Here is a 23,079-nt window from a genome sequence, read left to right on the forward strand (position 1 = left end):
TGTTGATATTTATGTTCTTATTATCGTGTTGTGTATTGTCAAAAACCTGACTTACACAATTTGGTATTTAGAATATCATTATATAAAATAAAATGTGATATGATGACAAATAATAAAGCTATTCATCAGAGACCAACTGATGTAGGTGTAAGTCACAGTTTAAGTCATTGTATTACCTTAAGCATGAGTAAGGTCAACAGTAGTATACCGCTGTCCAAAATTCATAAATCGACAGAGAAAAAACAAATTCGGGTTACAAACTTAAACTGAGGGAAACGTATCAAATATAAGAGACAACACCGAAATGTAACACACACAGAAACGAACTATAATGTAACAATGGCCATTTTCCTGACTTGGTACAGGGCATTTTATGAAAAAATGGTGGATTGAACCTGGTTTTGTTGTATGCCAAACCTCCCGCTTTAATGGCAGTGTTAATTATAACATCAAAATGACAACATTACACGACATAAAACATAAAATTAATTCACATAAAGCATACCAAAATTTTGAACAGCTTTTAATAACAAAAATAAACGAATAAAAAGTGCCCAATACAATACAACAACAAAAACTAATTCTAATTTATAACAACAGATATCAAAAATGAAACAAAACATATCAAAGTTCTGCCATGTTCACGTATCTTTTTTAAGAACAACAAACATTATGATATACAGCAAACAACAACCACTGACGCGGTTCTTCAACTTAAAACTAACACAGAAATACTGGATTAGTTTTTTTAGCTTTTTATATCTCAGGCTTTTGCACACTAATGCGTCCATTTAACAAAAACATACTTTAGATGTACCACGACACTAGACAAATAGCGACGAGTTTTAAAATTTGAAATGACATATAAATGGTTAACCAGTAATATTTTTATATTTTATACTGAAACACATATCGTAGAACGATGTCCTTTTACTTGAGAAACCATGTGTAAAATGTATTGGTATCTATATATATATTTTTGTTGCAATCCACATCAACCAACACGGGATTTTCTCGCGGTGCTATCGACCCATTGATGGCCTTCAGATATTATCTGCACTTTGGTCGGGTTATTGCCTCTTTGACATATTCCCCATTTGAATTCTCAATTTTATTTCATGACAATATTCATTTCATCGTTTAAGATTAACAGGCCGCCTATATGTCTAATTGTAAATTTAATTTTGTATAAAGATGATGTTCCAGTGGCCGCTTTTAAATCAGTAGATTAACATATGGTTTTAGAGTCAATGAGACAACTCTCTACTCCAGTCACAATTTGTAAAACGTAAATACTTATCAAAGGTACCAGTATTATAATTAAGTACATCAGACGCGCATTTCGTCTACGTGAGACTCGTCAGTGACGCTCCGTAAACCTTTCAAATGCGGGTCGATATATGCGTTCAGTATCACCTCCAATTTCAATAGACTTTTTATTGTTTAGAAAGTTCACAACAGATTCAAATTGAGAATGGAAATGGGGAATTTGTCAATGAGACCACAACCTGATCAAAGGGCAGAAAACAGCCGAATGCCAACATTGGGTTTTCAATACTGTGAATATATCCCGCACCCGGAAGCAATATATATGTGAACTAGTTGAGTGATAATGAACGTCATAATACACTTCGAAGTATATAAAAGAAACTGAAATCTAACATCATAATAAATGCGGCGAGGTTAAACAAGGTTTTTTTTTTAAATCTCAACCCTCCCCTTATACCTCTAGCCAATATAGAAAAAAACACACAAATACAAATACGCCCAGTAAAACTCAGTTAAAAAGAGTTACAGTCCGATGTCGGATTAGGTAACAAAAGAAATTAGGCAAAAATGACCATGATACATAAATGAACAAAGGACTATTATCAGTTACAGACCTCAACCAAACAGACTGCAGAGTTCATATTATGAAAATAAGGAGATGTGGTATGATGTCTATGAAACAACTATCCAGTTCAAAATTTAAATGAATCAATGCTATCAATTAATATAGCCAACCAAAGAAAATGTTCCTTGTGTACAAGAAGCAATTATCTAAAAATCAGATTGACAAATTTTTAAATAATTCCGAACATCGGATTGAACAGATTTTTTTTTATGTACTTGAAGATAATACTCATGATGTTGGTTATGTTGCTCTTTGGCGTATACCAAACATCAGTCCGTCTTTATCCATTGTTAGTATTATTATGATTTTCTGTCTACTTTTCATTGGATTTTCTCGGGATTCGATGAGTCATTTCACTTCTTGCTTTAAATATGATTTCTATAGGAAGTTTTGCAAACATATAATGTGGGGGAAAATATCAAATTTATCACAACTTATATAAACTATAAACAAGTCAAAAACCGAAGACGTCCTAACAAATTTTGACATTTAATTTGTTATCGACTCAAATGTCAAACTCAAGTTGGTCTTTAACAGGTCGAGAACTCTAGATTTTCTGACGTCAGAATATATTTGCATAGTAATTTCCAAAACACAAGGCCAATACGGCCTTGAAAAACTGACCAATCGACTCAATGAACTACAATGCATTGTGGGCTACTACGAGTAAACTACTACTTAAAACACGTGGTATTAGTGGGAAAACAGTCAATTTATATATTGTCTGGGACTCTCATTACCAAATTTTTATTCTGCAAATATATTTAATGTAAAATATATAACATAATCTTCAATTTGCATGCTTAGATTAAAAAATATTGTTTATTGGCTTCACGATTCGACTTTCTTTTTCGCCTTGCAAAAGTAGTTGAACCAGTTTTGTGCATTGTTATGAATATTGAACCAGCATTAGTTTCACGACATGACACAGTGAAATAGCCAATGAAGTGACCACTGTCCAGTAAGAAAATCATTTGAGCTCTTTTAAACCTGTTTATCATATATTTAGTACAAAATACAGCTATTTTGTATATCTAATAAAGGTTCTTTTTTCCAGTCTGTATCACCTACTCTGTATTGCATACCCCGTATCGCATGGCTAAACCCGTATCGCATACCCCGTATCGCATACCTTTTTTATTTTTTTATTTTTTTTTAACTAAAATCAGTTTTTTAGGTGTTTTTTTTGCTGAAGAATTTTTTTTCTAAAAATAGGTAATTTTTTAGAATGACGTCATTGTTTGGTATGTAACGTCACGTACATCAATTTTTCATATTGTATGTGACGTCACGAACATCAAGTTTTTACAACATATTTTTTGGCACACTCAATGCAACTATAAAAAATACAAAACACTTAAATATATACAATAATAAACAAAATATTTTCAAAACAACAGATTGTAAGGTGCTTCGTATAAATAATTGAGCAGTTATTTTAAAGCTTTGAAACAAGACAAAAGCAGAACTGAAGGTAACCCAGTGCTATGGATCAGAAAACAGTTCATATACTACTATAATACTCTTCTGTTGAAATATATGATAAAGCGTATAATACATGGCAAAATCCAAAGGCCCTCGGGCTGATATTGATGTATCGGGATGATACAACTGTGGGGACGATATCTTATAATATGACTCTGATAAAATACACAACAGCTTTGTAGTTTGACGTTTACTAGTTAATAAGCGAAGATAAGGAGACGTCGCCGTGTGACGTCGACCTTAGATACAATATGACTTCCGATACGTTGCCGGTCCCGCGGTCTTCTCGACATTCTCGGGGCCTCAAAAAAATTACTTTACGTAGAAAAGAAAATTGAAATACATATATAAATTACATTGAATTAAGATTAAAGTCTCTCAAATGAAAAAATGAATCACAGTTCTTTCACAGTTGAACTAACGTAGTTCATAAAACAAAATCGCATTACAGTCCATTATAATTCCGTAACACATTTCTAAACAAATATGCTCGCTCATACTTTACTCCAAAAGTCCATAAAAATATTTAATGTTCTATTTAATCATTGTCGTGTTTCCATGGTAACTTTGCATAATCTTTGTCGTCGCGAAACTCTATTGAAGTTCTTATATAGTTCTCTTTTTCGTTGTGTACTTGTTGAAATTCTACTTCTCGATCTTCAATCTTCCTAAACGCTTCTAAGTTGTGTTCCTCTGTTTGGTGTGAAATAAGTACATTGGAAATACTTGACACTGTTGATAGCTGTGATTTTTCTGAATTTAACGGTCCAGAAAGTAAGTACCCAAATTTTGATTTGACAGCGGTGGGTCCGTTCCCGCGTACAACTTTATCTTCAACTATTTCCCAATAAAAATCGGCTCCAATTAATAGTGAAATTTCGAAGGTTTCCTCTTGCATAACTGGATGTGCGAGCTTTAGATCTTGTAAATAGTTACTGTTCCTGTCAATGAAACGAATGTGGTTCTGTATCGGCGTAGCTATCATAGGAACGATTAATGCATGTACTGAGATTTTATGTCCAGTTTCAGTTTCAACATAAACTGTGGTTTTATCGAGTCGCCTAGCATTAGTGTTGGTTTCTCCAAATGATGAGAGTTGAATCTTTTCGGCTCCTTCTCTCTGTAGATTCAATTTATGCGCAAGACTCTCCGTTACAAAAGATCTTTGAGCGCCTTCATCAAACAAAATATTCGTATCTGTGCAATGATGATCTGACCAAACGGGGGCCACGGCAGTTTTCAACAATACTTTTGAGTGAGTTTGTAATATTGTTGAGTATTCTTGTATCTCGGTATTCTTCACAAGATTAACTACAGTTGGTGTAAATGTCATACTTTCGTTCGTACAACTGTGAGCGGAATCTTTCGTGTCAGTGAAACGGTTTTCACTTCTCTGGTCGGGGTTCGCGGTGTGTTCAACTTCATTACATACACTAGTGTGGTGTCGTTTACCACAGTTACGACATGAGCTTTTCGATTTGCATTCTTTTATGTGATGTGTACCGAGGCAGTTGAAACATAAATTGTTACGTTTAACAATAGCGATGCGTTCATCTAAATCGCGTACTTTCTGGCAGTTGGCAGGCGAATGGATATCTTTGCAGAAAATGCACGGCTTTTCTGTTAAATTCTGATTAACATTTCTAGTACTTGCGTTGTGTTTTCTTTGTGAGTTAGCACCGGCGAAAAAGGTAGAATACGAAATACCACTATCTGTCTGTGTAACTTGTCCGGCTTCCATGATTTGTATCTCTTTATGTATACTTCTTCGAAGATCTCGTAATAGCCAATTTGTCGTACCATGCTCCCGAGCGAGATGCTTTCTGATTTCTCCGGGTAGTTTGTTGATTATAATCGGGACTAATAAATTACCGTATGAGTCCTGTGTCTGTCCAAGCGATTCAAGTCCTCTAACTAAACTCGCCATTTTGTCGTAAAAAAATCTCAAGCTTATGAGATCATTTCGGGGTGGCGTAATATCAAGCAGTGTTTGTAGATGTGCTTGTGTTATTTTATATGTCTGTCCAAATCTCTCTATCAGAACATTAACGGCTTCGGCATAGTTAGCGTTAGTTAGAGAAAATCCGGCAATTGTCTGAGCGGCTTCGTTTTCTAATTGGGCTTTCAAATAATTAAACTTTTGAACATCTGTTAATGTCGGGTTGGAATGAACTGCTGATTTGTACGAATCCCAAAAGCTTGGCCATTCTAATATATTGCCATTAAATGTAGGTAACATATGATACGAATTTTGCCATGTATTATTCTCTATATATTGTTATTGCAAAATCATTTCTGCCCAGAAAAACACGAAACTTCATCGAAACACTTCTTTCTGTACTGAATGTGTATTTTTTTTTATCAGGACCTGAACTAATAGTAAGAACATCATAATATTCAGTATGCTAAAAATAAGTGTTATGAAATCGACAGGGGCAGGTTGTTTATGTGTTACATATTTGTTTTTCGTTCATTTTTTTTTTATATAATTTAGGCCGTTAGTTTTCTTGTTTGAATTGTTTTACATTGTCATATCGGGGCCTTTTATAGATGATTATGTGGTATGGGATTTGCTCATTGGTGAAGGCCATACGGTGATCTACAAATGTTAATTTCTGTGTCATTTTAGTCTTTTGTGGACAGCTGTGTCATTGGCAATCATACCACATCTTCTTTTTTATTACAGATCCAACGCTGCAATTTTCACAAAACATATCAAATTTTCCAACTTGTCACACATACATATGGATAAAATCATTACAGCTTATTTCCTAATAAACGTGGAGCAAAACTTTGGTTAGCTTGCTTGCTTTGTTTGTATATTGTACAAAATATAAAATATACAAGTTAAACTATGCCTATATATATATATATATATATATATAATATATATATTGTTTAAAGATGTCAATCTTATTTTCAAAGCTTGTATAAACAACTATACACACAAAGCAAGCAAGCCAACCAAAGTTTTACTTTGCAGGTTTAAGAAATCAGCTGTAATGATTTTATTCAGTTTGGCAAATGTATGAGCCCGTTAAAAAACGAACAAACTGAAACTAAAGTTGCTAACTTCACTACCTAAACAAAGGGAACAGTTTGGAAGTCCCATATACTGAAATGTGACCAACAAAAATACTTATAGATTTTGTTAACACTGCCATGTATGTAAATATTCTTCGCCTTTTTTACGAACACAAAATTCAAGGATCCCACATTTGCCTTTAATTATCTATACCAACATTGCTGTACTCTTGAATATCAGCACCGGATAGCAAGCGCTGTTATCGACGGCTTACTTTACACCAGTAAGTTTGTCTCATGGGTAATTGTGTTTTATCGCTGTTGTTTTGTTGCTTCTGGTGGACAAAGGCGGCCGTACATTGACCTATGTTTTACTTTTTTCAAATTGTTATTTGGATGGAGAGTTGTCTCATTGGCACTCACATCACATCTTCCTATATCTTAATACATGAAATCTCTGTGCATCATCAAACATGTTAATGGCTATATATCGGGTAATTCAAACCCTTTTTTCCTTCGCATAGAAACAACTCTTCGTTAATCTGAGCATGGAAGTAATACTTTATATCACGAACTATAAATGAAGATACACAAAATGAAAAACTAAGCGAAATTGTGAATCCCGCATCGCACGAAAAAATGTGTTGTATTTCAGTAAATAACACGTGTTCGTGGTTGATTGTAAACACGTAGTAGTCCATCATGCATTGTGACTCATTTACTGGATTGGTCAAAAACCGAGGTAAAAATAAATTGCGTCACATGTAAATAAACAATTACATGTGCGAGAACATAAGAATGCTAATTTATGCATTTCCATTTAAGGTAGTGGTCCTGACCTGTTTAAGAATAATTAAGTAAACCTTCGCCTCTTATATAATTTGTTAAAAATTTAAGTTGACAAATGCGGTAACCTTGCATTTTCAACATTGAAAAATTGAACAATTAAGAGGGGATAGACATCAGTATCAACGAGGTGGAAATATTAATATTTAACACCACTGGGTTGGCATCACTGCTATTTTACTTTAAGCTCCGAAAGAACATTTTTTTCCATTGAGTGATAGACGTCTGATGTAAACCGGCAATGTATTATCGGTATATTAAATAAACCTTTCCGATATATGATATTAAATAAAATAGTAAGCTTTGGCATGTTACACTTTATTTTTCAGATGTTTTCTCCAGTACAAAATATGTCTCCTCAGGTTTCGAAACTTCGTCGTTTTCTTTAATTTCTTTCATTTGTGGAACGTTTGTGTCTGGTTGTGAAAGTTCATCGGGATCTAAAATGAAATACTTGTGTGACGAAGTCGTTGACATTGTATTACTTATAGCACTATCTCGAAAATATGAGTTGTAGACAATGTCACTATCGGTTTGTTCTAGCTTCCGGTTTGTTGAAGCGTCGTCTGCAAATGTCTGATACAAGCTACTCTGGTTGGATACTCGTCTGTTACCTGACGTATTGTTTCCGTTGCGAAAGTGTCTCGATTTAATACTTTCATATTTTGGTTCACTAAATGTTCTTGATAGAGCACCCGGTTCTTGATTTGACGAAACTTCATCATAGCGATGGTCACTTAGAGAACTATTCCTATTGGTTGCATTTGGCATGTCTATAGAATATAATGGATTGTCCGTCTAAAAATGAAAACGTTCAAAGTATTATTACTGATCCCTAATTTGTGAATGATCTGGCAATCTGATTCATTGTTGAAAGGTAAAAAGTTGCACGTTGCAATAACGCACTAAAATATCTATGTTTCAGGTTCCTTTTTTACATGAAAATTTACGAGTTTTTGATATACAGTGATGGCGGATGTCCACTGCATCACTAATTTACAAACCCATAATATAATTAGACAAGCATTTCTATTAAAGGAAATCAGGTCAAACATTTACTGGTAGAAGAACATAAAAAAACTTTAAATAAAAAAACAATTTTCTGATAACAAAATCTTCTCCATGGAAACTTCTTAAAAATCGCCATTAATAACTTCTCCCACTTGTTTATTACAAATGTATAGAGGGAATCATTTGTGCATGTATACGTCCAACGTATTTAAAGTTCATCCAGTCTACCACATTAAGATGGAACCGTAAACAGCATCTACATGTAATCTTTTGATTTTAAAGAATAACATAGGTTGGAAGCTAATTTAAGGTAAAACGATTGCAAACAAATTGAGCATTATGACAAAAGGTGTGTGCACATGCATTTACCTTAGTTCAGTTTTTTAAGACAAATAACACAGTACCTGATTAGATGCTGGTATAGCTACTTCTGAATTATTTTCTGTCAAAATCCTTTTCTGTCTGAAATAGGCAAACACGATAATTTAGCGATGCTGTAAATGAATGCGTGTTGAAATAATCTGTAGTAATTGATAATTAGTGTCTTAGTGTTTGTGTTCTTGTTCATGTGCGGTTGCTCTGGAGTATCAAAGTGGTGGGCATTTGATTGTTGGTGTTTCTGTGCACGTTTCTAAAAAAATTGTACCTACAAATTAAGTATTCTATCATGTAATTTTCGTACCGTTATTTTTTTCGTATTTTTTCGTTTTTCGCAGTTACATTTTCAGTTCGTTTTCGACTTATGAGTTTGAATGTTCTTTTGGTATCTTTCGCCTCTCTAGAATATGGAATAGTAATAATTAAGGTGTTGTTTTTTTGTGTGTGTAAGGTTATTTTACACGGACACATTAATTTCAAGACGTTTTGATTTTTTTAACTGTCCGCTGTTAAAAATATATGCTGTACTTAAACAAAATTTCGTGTTATTTTTACAAAGTTAAACAAACCTTTTTAAATAATATTTCCAGCCTAGAATAATTGCAAGTACAAGGATTACAGCAAACACTGCTCCGATACCAATACCTATAGCTAGGTCCTCCATAACAACTCCATTGTCAGACATATCGATAGTGGGTTTTGTGTGAAGTGAATTCCCAGTATTTTGACTGTTCTCCTTTGTTCCTTTGCTTGTATTATTGTTGGCTGGTTTGATTATGTGGCCTTTATTGTTTTTTGAATTGGTAAACGTAGATGTCGGTGTTATAGGTGTGGTTTTAAACACAGGAAAAGGTTCCCAAAAATTTGGGACAGCTGGGAAGTCACTTGGTTGGTAAACTGTAAAAAGAAGATGGTATTATTTTTTTGATATTTTTATTATAACATTTTACAAATGAAGCCTTTAAGTATTCACAATGAAATTTAAACTAAAAAGCTAAAACTTAAATGTCTTTAATTCAGACAAATGATGTCTACGATTAAGACCTAATGTTAATACGCTTTCTTTTGTTGAAAAATCTGGTATGTTGTGTAGTTACCAGAAACAAAGCATAAATTTCCGACCAAGTTCCACAAAACTATTGCCTGATTTTATTATGCCGGCACTTATGTAGTTTGATGCTTTTATATTTATAATAATATGTATCCTGCAATCAGTCAACTATTGTACAATTACCAGGTATACAAATAATGTTTTGCTTTATGTGTACTTGTACAAATAATTTCGTCGCCTGTTACCATGCTTCCATGTTGAGAAAGCAGTCATGTGGCTATTTCTAATAGCGTGACAGTTCATTTTGGGGTCCTTTTTGCGGTCCGCGTATAAATTATGTCGATTTCTTTGAAAAATTAGAGACAGTAATTAGGATTTTAAGAACTAAATTTTCAATCATCGGGTGTAAATTAATGGATAAAAACAATAAGACATCGTCGGAAAATATTAAAGTTATTTGTACTCGCTACGAAACAGGAGAAAAGTTCGGCGAGTCTAGCTTTTCGTCCTGTTTCTAAAGCCTATACAAATAATTATATATTTTCCGACAATGTACACACAATTTGTATATTTCTTTTCACCGAACCTTTATCTCTGATAGTTTCAAATCATAGCCGTTTTTTTGTAAAATAATTCAATTAAATAAAATTGAGAATGGAAATGGGGAATGTATCAAAGAGACAACAACCTGACCATAGAAAAAACAACAACAGAAGGTCACCAACAGGTCTTCAATGTAATTAAAACAATTTTTTTCTAGATTGTAAATATATGATACCAGCTGAGATTCGTTTAATTCGAAATGCATGAATTAGGCAGTCCAAAGAACAAGAGACGCAGTCATCCCTAAATAACATAAAGTTGGGGAAAAAATATGCCATGTTTCTTTCTTTCTTTTATTTTTACCAACCTTGGCCAGAACATATTTTGAAAGTAGCTGTACATCCAGGTCTGACGTAAAAGATTCCATAATGGTTAATTTCTTCAGCATTGTGTACGCAAGACGGCTTAGAGTAATGAATTACATCTACACAGTCCACATTTCTCAACGGAAATCCACAATCAGAATTATACCCTCCATTCCCTGAACATTCCACCTTCCTACAATACTGATAGCATCCATCTGTCAAGAAATAAAGAACACTATTAGAAGAAAGTATTAAAAAGAAGATGTGGTATGATTGTCAATGGGACAACTCTCCACAAGAGACTGAAATGACACAGAAGTTATAACTATAGGTCACAAATGCTTATTTTGTATTCTCTTTGGTTTTTTCTTTGTTTAAATTCTATCGATTAGAATCACACTGATTCAAAGAATAAATATTTGAAGAAATATTAGGTTTTTCATTGTGCATTAATTTGTATGTCTATACAGAACACAGAACTTTTACTTTAAGATATTTATTTAGATTATAAGTGATACAATACTATCAAATCTGTTGAATGTTTATTTTCGAAATTTTGTCCAGTTTATATTTTGAGAGTTTAGGTTTTTTGGTTTGGATAATGTCTTATGTAGTAAAATTATTCAATTTTACTTTCAGATATGTTTATAATGTTCATTGACAGTCAATTTTAAATCCTCATTTGTATCTAAGTCGTATTTTTACAGTTTTAGGTACTTATAGTTCGAGTCCTCTAAAACATACGTAAGGTATTATATATCTTCCCAAAATTTTGTCTCAAAAGTACTCTATGAGGAATATCCCATAAACATGTGTCGTGCATACTGTACTTGATATGATGTTTATATGATAACCACTGGGTCTGTTCTGCTGTAAGTGGCTTGTAAACCACTGTAGTTATAATTTTTCCTGTAGCTCATACGATATAAAATGAGGTTATTTCAACTGTATTTTTTTAACACCAAAAATTAAGGAACTATAAACGGTGTTTATATATCTCAACTTGTACGATTCGCTCGTGTATGTAACAATGTTTTAGATTTTAACGAGAGAAATTTATGTATTACTGAAAAATTATTACACCAGGGTTTTCGATATCACAAACTAGTCAAAACATTTACTAAATTTTATCATCGGTATAAAGACATCATTCGTAAATATAGCTCAACATGCAGACTTCTTATACGTTCAGGTATTTCACATCCAATGTTTTATGAAAATATTCTTTATAAAGCACAAAGGTGTCAGTATTCACCTCATAAACTTACAAAACCTTTGAATAGACTTATTAAGAAGGGATATAATTACGATACTGTTGTCAAGTCATTAAAGATTGCATATTTTGGCGTTAATATTGAGTCACTGATAAGGTCTTTGCGTCGGAACTAAACACATTTATTCTAAAAAACAGTTGTTGGCATGACACGGGTTATGTTCTTCTCATATATGTTATGATGGTATGATACTAAACCCCTTACGGGAAGGATTGTGTCTGATGTTCATATGATGAAATCATAATCTTTCAGTCAGTTTAATTGAAGTCTGAGCTGGCATGTCAGTTAACTGCTAGTAGTCTGTTGTTATTTATGTATTATTGTCATTTTGTTTATTTTCTTTGGTTACATCTTCTGACATCAGACTCGGACTTCTCTTGAACTGAGTTTTAATGTGCGTATTGTTATGCTTTTACTTTTGTACATTGGTTAGAGGTATAGGGGGAGGGTTGAGATCTCACAAACAAGTTTAACCCCGCCGCATTTTTGCGCCTGTCCCAAGTCAGGAGCCTCTGGCCTTTGTTAGTCTTGTATTATTTAAATTTTAGTTTCTTGTGTACAATTTGGAAATTAGTATGGCGTTCATTATCACTGAACTAGTATATATTTGTTTAGGGGCCAGCTGAAGGACGCCTCCGGGTGCGGGAATTTCTCGCTACATTGAAGACCTGTTGGTGACCTTCTGCTGTTGTTTTTTTATTTGGTCGGGTTGTTGTCTCTTTGACATATTCCCCATTTCCATTCTCAATTTTATTGAATTCTTTCAGATGGATTTTTGGCGCATTTCGCATATTGGTTAATTTATTCTAAACGTTTAAATTATGTTCAATGTAGACCTGTCGTTTATTTCGAAAAAAATGAACAGGTGGTCTGTTTAAACAAGTCTTATTTTTGTTCCCCGTCATTTTATTTTAGTAATGAAAAAAATTGAAGTAATCATGAATAGTTGATCTTAACAAAACTTATTTGATATTGCTTTCAAAACCTATAAAAGTATCAACGAGTATTTGTCGCTTGATCGTCTAAAAAAATTTTGCACATGTGAATTAATGGTCTATTATTTGTTTTACGTCCAGTGGCAAATACTTCATGTATATTGACATCAAGGACCAATTAAAAAATGAAACACTTGTCCCCGTCTGACTTGGTTTTTTTTCACTTTGTCCGCTCAGATTTTAAAGTTGGATAAGTAAAAAAAATAAAATAAGATATATAGAAAGCTGCATATCAATAGTTAAGCTAAAACAAGTTATTCAAAAATTGACGTACTGCAACCGTCATTTTTTCTTGTTAAAAATTCAGAATTTTAAACCATGTTAAAAGTCGGATGTTAATCATTTGCAATAGAGAGTATGCATGTAAGGACTGTAAGGGCATGCATATCTACAATGAGAAACTTAATAGTTTTCAAGGGATTTTAAGTCTAAATAGCTATTTATATGGTTTTCGTATGTGAAATTCAAAAGGCTCTCAAAATAATAAACCACAAGTTACAAAACAATCTTTTTCGTGACGTGATATAAATATCTCCATTTGAGGGAATTTCCTTATATTATATCTTACCGTGTAATACTATGATATACTATATACAAGCATTGAGTGTATTCGTCACTATCTGTCAAATTTGACATTTATGTATATTTTGATGTGAAATATTTACCTAGTAAGATAAACTGATGAGCCAAAAACAAGAAATATTGATCCCCTACCCCCTATTTTTTAACATTGAACAAAAGAAAAGATCATCTTACCAATGTGTAGAAATAAGTGCACTAACTTTTCTAAAAGCTAGTTTTTAAAACAAATCATTTCTTCAAAAATACAGATCGTTTATGAGCATTTATAGCTATACATATATGACAATTGTATAGTATTTAATTTCATATCTGAATATCTGAATATATGAATATAAAAGATGAAAACAACATGTAATATTTATTTCTTGTCCGAAGCGTAGGGTAAATTTAAACTGACCTTTACAACAGTGGTTATCCGGACAGTTCATTGTCATTTTTCAGTCTTTAACTGTATTCCTGTTTTCATTGTTTTGTCACTACTAATTTGTTTGGTTGTTAAGTGAAGTGTGGTATTACGTACATAGGCCTTCCTCGGATCAAATGAATCATATTTTAATATACATGTACACTAGCCTCAGGCAGTATTGTACAGAACGCTACATCATCCTAAATTAAAATCACAAGGAGAAATATAATTTGATTTTTCCCGGAAGAGATATTCCTGCTTGTAATGGTTAATCTCTATTTCACAAAATGTCTAATTAAAATGCTACAGTTCTACTGTTCAAAAATTGACACCTCAGTACTGCAATAACTACATTTACCTAACTGCATTTACTTATCTGCGTATAATAACATGTAAGAATCGTTATGTTGTATGATTCCGGCTATTTCGGAAATCTAATAGTATATAAAATTCTTTAAAGAATTAGCACCAACTGAATTTATTGGATTTTTTATCTCAATTTTTGATTTAAATTGACTTATGAACCCAGGCCGAAAAGGACTGTAGATATTCCATTGTTTAAGTAGAGCAACGTATTTAATTTAGCATAAACCTGACGTGACAATGACATGTTCGACATTGTATGTTTTCCTGAGAAATTACATAACTTTGAATTTATCTTCAGGCTATAAAATATATGTTTATAAACAATGTTAAGGATATTTATTTGTACACTATATTCAAATAAAATGAACAATTAAATTTGAAAATTACAAGATTTCATTTGTTGTCAAAATGCTTTGAACACCGATATAAAAGTCCCAGTTTATGCTAATGAGGAGGTTATTGTCTAAAGGTTTCTTTATATGAGCAATTGAAGTCCCCTTATTGAAAGTATTGAAAATCTGAGTCATATGTGTCAAGAAAGATGCTCCATTTGTCGGAGCCAAAAACAGTTTTCCTTATCCCCAAATGAAGTGACTTGTGATATTTAAAATGAAATACGGCGGGCGGAAAAAGTAACTGCTGAAAATTCCGTGAAATTGTTTTCAACCCACTGTCAATATTCAAGTGTATTCTGGGGTTTAATCAATCTTATGGAGTCCTTTTAATGACATGCTATTTACATGTAATCCACCGATATCAGTTCCTAACTCAAAAAAGCTGTAAAAAGGGATATAATTGCTTAAAGCTATATATTAAAACATTAACAAATTATTTTTTTGCAATAATTGGTTTTCAAATGTTTTTGATTGTTTATAAACAAACTGAGTTGTTACGTAGTTATTTATTTTTAACTGTATTTTAATTATAAGTCTAAAACGATGCTCAACAAATTTAAAGTGTTATTTACTGTTTACGTATAGAAAGTCAACAAAAGCTGTTGTCTTCTTCAGTGCTAACCATATATCTACCTAGTAGTTCTGTCTGTTTATCGTTAGGTCCGAGGTTAGTACTAGTGTTCCTGGTATGCTGTCTAAGCAGATAGAAGAGTCAAATGTGAAACTAAAATTGAGAATGGAAATGGGGAATGTATCAAAGAGACAACAACCCGAATATAGAGCAGACAATAGCAGCTGTTTATACTTTTTCCACGAAAAAGGGTGGATATAAAATTAAGAACATCTAATTGCAATGCGCTGTAACATCATATTTTTTAATTTTCAAATCTATTTCATCAACGTAAATCTATTTTTTATAAGACTTGTGTCATGGCCAATAAGTGTATGGAAATTGAATATATAAAGAACATTTTATACATAAATTTAATTCTATGAAATTTAGGTCTTTCCAACGGTAAGATTATGTAGTCCTCTGTCATACGCGTAGTTGTTTCACACAAAGTACTTAATATGTGTAAATGATTTTAATATTTACAATTTTACCTATGCTTGGTTGCATGATACTTTCCTCAAACGTCTTCGAGAGTATCGAGAACTAAATTTGCGATAGCAAAAACTTTAATACTTAAATGTTGGCCTGCAAAAACACACATTTACACTACTCAGAGTTATAAAAAAGAAGATGTGGTATGATTGCCAATTAGGCAATTCCCCACGTGAGGCCAAATATGACACAGAAATTAACAATTATAGGTCACCGTACGGCCTCAAACAATGAACAAAGCCCATACCGCAAAGTCAGCTGTAATAGGCCCCGAAATTACAATGTAAAATAATTCAAAGTATTTTTGTGATGTAACGTTTTGAAAGCGTACGAACATTCGCTCAATCATCGACTTATTCGTGATTTATATCTGCAAACAGCGGGGTAAAAATGTTGGTAACATAATCAAGGATCCGCTTGTCAAATATTTGCTTTCAAACAAAGATTAGTTTAGCTATTCTGTTACGTTCCCATTATATCATATAGCTCCAAATGTTTCTGAGCATTCTGGATTTTAGATTATTTGGGTTTAACCGTTCCCAAAAAAGCACATCCAGAAAAGCTGCACTTAATCCTGGTATTAATAATGAGATTATTTACAACAACACTGGGTCGATGCCACTGTTGGTTGATTTTTTATTACCCCAGTAGTCAGATCATCTGTGTTGACATGAATCATCATTGATATTGTCATATTTATAAGTTAATTGTTTTCAAATCTTTTATTTTTAAATACTACGGATTTCTACTTCAGGAATAGATTACCTTATCCGTATTATGCAAAACTTTAAGAACTTTTTGGTCCTCAATGCTCTTTAACTTCGTACTGAATTTTGCCTTTTAACATTTTTTTGATTCGAGCGTCACTGGTGAGTCTTATGTTCACGAGAGGCGCAAATAAAAGCATATAATCTTGGTATCTATGATGAGTTTATTATTAATTGTAATATTCATTTATCGACGACAACTCGTTTTTATGTTTAGCAGCATGTGCTCTACATTCAGAGACACGCTAAATGGAGAAGTACGAGTGCATCCAATGAAGTAATTTATTGTGTGATAGTTCCATTAAATGAAAACAATCTTTTATCTTTCCTCAATAGGGATGGTTGCCTACCACACAAACTAAGATTCTAAATGATTAAGTCAAGCTATGATGCCGACTTAACTGTATCTAATGTACTCAATCTCTAGTTCGATTGGATAGATGAGTTCAACATAGTCACCAAATTTTAAATTCTTTAGTGACAGAGCATCATGTATATAGCGTTGTCAGTTTATTTTTGATTTATGAGTTTGACTGTCCCTCTGGTATCTTTCGTCCCTCTTTTAAATAGAAATCCACGTCAGAGGAAAGGACAGATAATGTCATGATTTGCCTCTGATATTTAGTAATGCGCGTACTTCAAATTTTAAATGTTTCCCAGTGTGTGCTAAAATCAAACTCAAGCAATGCTTTTTGTGTTATCTAAAGAAAAAAAGGACAATGTTGATATTACAGCTCGTTCGCTCTGCCCATGTTTATATTAACGTTTGGGTTTCCATGAGCGGTAAATTATTAAGTCAGGGATTTCTTTGCCACAATTGGCTTCACTTAATTCTTTCATAATGACATATATACAAAGATTTTGTTTGAAAACTTGGTTGGAATTAAGATACGAACCGAATATACTTATCAATCCTTAAGATAAGCATATTCTAAATGATTTCGAATTCAACACTGTACTTAAAAATATTCAAATAATGTTTTTATTGGTATAAATATTGATTTTGTTATCAGTTAATTTCAACCATACTAAATATTATTGTTATACAGTTGTTATACAGTTGATGGTACTAAAATCTGTCGATACCGATATTTTGATATTGTATGTAATGTCAAGTCGTTACACTAAAGTTATTGGATGTTGGATGTGTACTGATAGATATTTTAGTCTTAATTACATGATTTTTGTATTTTTTGTTATTGGCCCTACACTTTCTGGAAGCTATTGCGAGTACTTTCTGATATTACTGTGTGTCTTTTTTTTCCGTGTGATAATAGATAAGCTTCTATGTCTTGTCTGTGCTTTTGTTAGATGTTTTCTGCTTCGGATCGATCTGAGGAGTTAAACACTTTTCAACTGATTTTCATAGTTTTTTTAAACTCTGTTCCAGAACAATTGTCTCATTGGAAACCATAACATCTATCCTTATTTCAATGTTGATTGATAATCAAATGCAAATTTTTGTATCTGATGATTGCTTGATCAAAGCAGCCTCGCGTCTTCGAGAAGTTCTTAATGTACAACCACATAACAGATTTGATATTTTGATATGATGAATTATTCCGTCGTGACTGTCCATTTATATTCGTTACTGAGTTTTGAACCTGCTTCCATATGTATTAATTTTCAACACCGCAGTCAACAGATTTCACACTTTGCAAACAAAAAAGCAAGCATTTTAAAATTTTAATGAATTCAGATAGAAACTGGAACAGATAAAAGTAAAGTAAATGAGCTACCAAAAGAAAGAAGAAAGATTAATCTTTCAAATTGTGATAATTTCCTTATGACTAAATTATTACATAATTTATTACAGCTTTGTTTCTATTAATTCAAATGGAACAAGAAGAGCAGCTATTACAGGCTCAGAACTTACTTTTACAAGTAAAATATTATTTTTTGTCAATTTTTCATATCAAGAAACATAATGAAAAGCATAAACGCGCCTCGTACACCAACACTGTAGGTACACGTATTTTGGGAAAGCAACTTTTTCTTCATTATTCTGATTTTTTATGTATCGTCTGAGTTGTTGTCACACGAATGTTTACTCTTTAACCATTTTGTTTTCTATATGTCATATTTTACCGCATTTGTTGCTTTCCACACATCCTTCCTTTTGTCTATATTATTATGATATTCTCCTGGAAAGAGCTCTTTTTGAATAAAAGGGATCAACGAACCCATTATCTTACCTTTAAGATAGATCAATAAACATGGGCATAATTATGGGTGATTATTCAGACTAGTGCACACATTTTACAGTTCAAACAAGGCAATGCCGAGCGTGGCACCCCCTCGTATGTAACATATTGGGGACAAATATGGACACTATATTTGCACATGCAGAAAATGGTAAATTGAAAATGCATATTTGAAACATAAACTATTTTTTTAGAAATCAACCAAAACATTCAGTAACTGGAAATACCTTTATTATTGTATTTAGAACCAGCAGGTAAAAACATGAGCAACCAATTTTCTGTGTATTATGCTATTTCAATGAGAAAAAAACAAGTTCATCTGCATGACCTTGACCTTTGGCCTTGAACGTAAAAACTGTCAGATCATTACAAGGAGGAACACTATACCAAATGTGGTTAAAATCTTTTGAAGCATATTGGTTTTAGAGTGTCCACAAGGGTGATATTGCCTTGTATTACAACTGCCACTGTGACCTTGACCTTTGAACTTTAAAGTCAATAGCGCTTAAGATATTCTTAACGAGCAACACCATACCAAGTTTTGAGCATTTTGCCAAATTGGTTCTAGAGTGTCCATAACAATTTTATCTGCACGCAACTTACATGTCTTTTAGACATCGTATGGCTATCGCACCATCATCGTAATCCATCGTGTAGCCTTCGTAATCCATCGTGTAGCCTTCGTGATCCATTGTGTAGGCTTCGGGTGAGAAATGAAGCTTAAATATCGTCTTCGATTAACCTTCGTATGTCCATCTTTTGCTATCGTATATAATGTCGGCACCATCGTATAAACTTCGTTATTCATCGTACATGCATCGGTCACCTTTTGGTATTTTGATGAGATCGGGACCAACTTCGTACGAACTTACAATTTTCGCATTCGGGTGTCAATCGTATATAAAAATCGGGACAGTGTGACGCGGGCATTACGTAGTTTATCATATTATGATTTATACTGAACATTGAAAGTGAAGCAATTTGGTTAACTGATTTGATCCACAAAGCTCTTTCTTATACAGGTAAAAATGACAAATTTTCTTACCTATGACATGAAATCAAACAGACTTCGAAAAATTTAATTGCACGTATTTGCTATCTATTTTTATCTATATCTATATATAAAAAAGAAGATGTAGTATGATACCCAATGAGACAACTGTCAACAAGATACAAAAATAACACAGACAGGCCGTACGATGACCTATAGTTTTTAATATTTGTGTCATTATGGTCTTTTGTGGATAGTTGTCTCATTGGCAACCATACCACATCTTCGTTTTTATATTAACAACTATAGTTCACCGTGCGGCCTTCAACAATGAGAAAAGCCCATACCGCAATATACGTATGTTTATTACGTGTTATAAGACGAATGGAAGTCTTCGGAGGTCACCTGGATGGTTAATTAGATGGCGTCTAGACTTAAATTCAAACGAAATTCTGATACATATTATTAAGTCCGTAAATTGTTTAGTTTCTTTGACATGGATTAATTAGGATATACGTTTTAGTAGGTTATATATTACATTTTGTAAATAGAAAACATGAATTTAGCAAATTATGCTCCTCTTATAAAATATACGTCTTGAAGCTACTAAAACAAATCATGTCTAGTCGTACTTATCTTTCGTTGTTTTAGTAAATTTTTCAATCAAGACTCAACGTCTATTCGGAGTAAGCCCTTCTTAACATACAGTATTATACTATAACTATTAAATTGGGATTTAAATTGTAACCTTTAATTATATGTAATAATTTTCATGCATAATACACTTTTTTCTTACCACAAAGCGAGAGGTTTAGCGCTTAATTCCAGGTTGAGTTCACCATTTTCTACATTTGAAAATGCCTATACCAAGTCAGGAATATGACAGTCTTTGTCCATTCGTTTTTCGTGTGTTTTGTCATTTGATTTTGCCATGTGATAAGGGACTTTCCGATTGGATTCTCCTCTGAGTTTTGTATTTTTTTGTGATTTTACTTTTTATGATATGGTACAAAAATCAACCAAAAACTTATAAAAACGTTTTAGTCTAAGACGACTTTTTGAATGTTTATATCATTGAAAAAACTCAAAAATATCTCCCTTTGGTGCAAATATGCCAAATATGTCTCTTTTTTTTTTTTATCTCATCGATAACCTATATTCTTTATTATTATTTTTCTGTAAGCTGTACTTAAACTAAACAATTATAAAATTTAAGCAATTTCTGTAATTAAGTTTTTTTCTTTTTTTCGATATTACCTCTATTTTTCATATTAGTTCAACAGAAAAAAAGGTACTCAACAAAAATGCATGCTTTTTTCGAAGGTGTAGATTGTTAACTAAAATAAACGATGACCTCAAGTTTTTTTCTATTTAGTATATGATAAAGTTCATTTCTAGAATTAAAACAATGAAAACTCCTACATATAAAACACTCGAGCCCCTTAAATTGTAATCGCAGATTCGATTCTCTGATTTTTATAACTTATAGTTGATCACCACAACAAGATTAAATTTCTTGCTTGGGCCAGTACGGCGAAAGTGAGAAAAGCAATCGAGTTGAGATGACTAAAGATTAATCTGTGAATCACTATTTAACCCAGGACGAAGTTACGCCACCTAGCCCCTTACTCTCTAGCGATAAGTTTTTATATCACTCGTATCCGCTGAAAAAGGAAATTATTAGTCGAAGTAAAACTCGTTAAATACCGATAAGATCAATTTCGGTTTAATTGATATGTATATTTATCTAAAATATGAAATGAACAATACTATTTAGCTATTTTCATAAATATCTGCACATCCAAGTAGACAAAATTTTCAATATTTAAAAAAAAAAAGTAAATCTCAAACTCAATTAAAAAAGGAAAGTCCATTATCAAACGGCAAAGTTAAAGCTAACGAATGGATAACAACTCACATTTTCCTGCCTTGGTACAGGCAATAATTTAACTTTATCCAAGATGTCATAGTTCCTTTCGGCTGTCTGCATGATTTAGCGTAAAGTTTTATGATACTCCATAATAGTTTTGTGAGAAAATTTTGTAAAAGTAATATTGAGTTAATGTGTTTAGGTACATTATATTTACTTTAGAGGTCTACTTAAAACTTTAAAAGCAAGATAACCTCATCAAGATAACCTCAACAAGATAACCTCAACATTAAAACATGGTATTGATTTTACATGTCTTCATTCTATTGATACTATTCATACAACGATTATTTGATTTTTGGAGTGATAATCTAAGTTCTGCCCTAATGGTACTATGACTAATTTCATTTTTCATCATAAACATATTCATTTCCTCACGTACACTGGACATCTCTTTTTTATTATCGTTTTATTTTTCTTCTATCAGAGTTTCAAATACAATAATTCTTTCATCCGCTTCTGTTGAGAATACTTGCATGTTTTCCCTAATATATCCACTTCCTTGTCGAAATAACTTTCTGTCTCTTTCAGTTAATCTGTCATGTCTGTCACAACGTTCGTGGTTTTTGCAAACACCCTTTTTATTTCTGACATTGATACTTCCATATCGTCTGCTACTTTTTTCAAATTCTCGTTGAATCGATTTTCTATTTCGTTTATCTCATATCTCACAGTATTCATGTTGTTAAGAAAGACTTTTTCCAATTCATCCTTCACGGTGTTTATTTTGTTTGTATGAGCCTTATCCAATTCATCCTTCACGCTGTTTATTTTGTTTGTATAAGCCTTATCCAATTCATCCTTCAAAATGTTGATTTTGTTTGAATAAGTCTCTTCCATGTCGTACATTGCTTATAACTCTGTCTTAAGTCGAAGCTCCAGTCCTATTTTTATAAATTCTACTTGAACAAACGATACGACGTACATTATCATTAGTCCGACCAGTGAACAAACCCATGCTGCTTCCATGAATAATTAACTTCTAAGTTATGATTTAATGTCCAAGCAAGTTTGATTTAGTTTTTTTTTTTAAATATCATACCACAACAGGATATAAAAATATGGTTTAAAAGGTTGATATGATAAGAAATAGATTATCTGATTATATAAATACAATTGCAAGTTCTTGCATGTAAATACGATGTAAATAAAGTCAATTCTATAAGCTCCGCCTCTATGCATCATATCTTCAGGTTCTTATAAATTTCTGCACAATTTTGAGGTAATGAGTAATGTATCCAACAAATGCAATCCATGTATATCTTCGACCATCTTTCAAATTGAAAATCTACAAAAAGCTAGTTCAATGTATAGTATTTGCAAAATATGTTCATCTACTCCGCTTTCAAAAAAGTCTAATAGTTTTATTTGATTGGAAAATTATGTGAGTGATTCAAATTCTATATCCAGTTTTGATAATGAAGTGAATAGAATGAACTTATTCCTACTCTTTATGTCATTGATCTC

At 32.5% G+C, this 23,079-nt stretch overlaps 2 protein-coding genes across 2 annotated transcripts; both read right to left on the bottom strand.

The window, feature by feature from the left end:
* Positions 1–3,917: 3,917 nt before the first annotated feature.
* Positions 3,918–5,618, bottom strand: LOC134727469 (uncharacterized). Its single transcript, XM_063592182.1, has one exon. It carries the CDS (start codon positions 5,616–5,618, stop codon positions 3,918–3,920), a length of 1,701 nt encoding a protein of 566 aa, XP_063448252.1.
* A 1,933-nt stretch (positions 5,619–7,551) lies between these two features.
* Positions 7,552–14,118, bottom strand: LOC134716381 (uncharacterized). Its single transcript, XM_063579359.1, has 5 exons — positions 13,846–14,118; positions 10,600–10,812; positions 9,208–9,535; positions 8,665–8,722; positions 7,552–8,047 (listed from the first exon to the last, which is right to left on the bottom strand). The coding sequence occupies exons 1-5, from the start codon at positions 13,880–13,882 to the stop codon at positions 7,568–7,570; spliced, it is 1,116 nt and encodes a 371-aa protein (XP_063435429.1). The 5' UTR covers positions 13,883–14,118; the 3' UTR covers positions 7,552–7,567.
* Positions 14,119–23,079: the final 8,961 nt, after the last annotated feature.

Source organism: Mytilus trossulus, chromosome 1 (assembly GCF_036588685.1).
Source record: "Mytilus trossulus isolate FHL-02 chromosome 1, PNRI_Mtr1.1.1.hap1, whole genome shotgun sequence".
NCBI classification, from domain to species: domain Eukaryota; kingdom Metazoa; phylum Mollusca; class Bivalvia; order Mytilida; family Mytilidae; genus Mytilus; species Mytilus trossulus.

Coding starts and splice junctions, on each gene's coding strand:
- LOC134727469 (XM_063592182.1), bottom strand. CDS start 5,618: ATGTTACCTACATTTAATGGCAATATATTAGAATGGCCAAGCTTTTGG.
- LOC134716381 (XM_063579359.1), bottom strand. CDS start 13,882: ATGACAATGAACTGTCCGGATAACCACTGTTGTAAAG. Junction 10,813..13,845: donor GGATAACCACTGTTGTAAAG/GTCAGTTTAAAT, acceptor ATTTCTTGACAG/ATGGATGCTATCAGTATTGT. Junction 8,048..8,664: donor CTATACCAGCATCTAATCAG/GTACTGTGTTAT, acceptor TTTCATTTTTAG/ACGGACAATCCATTATATTC.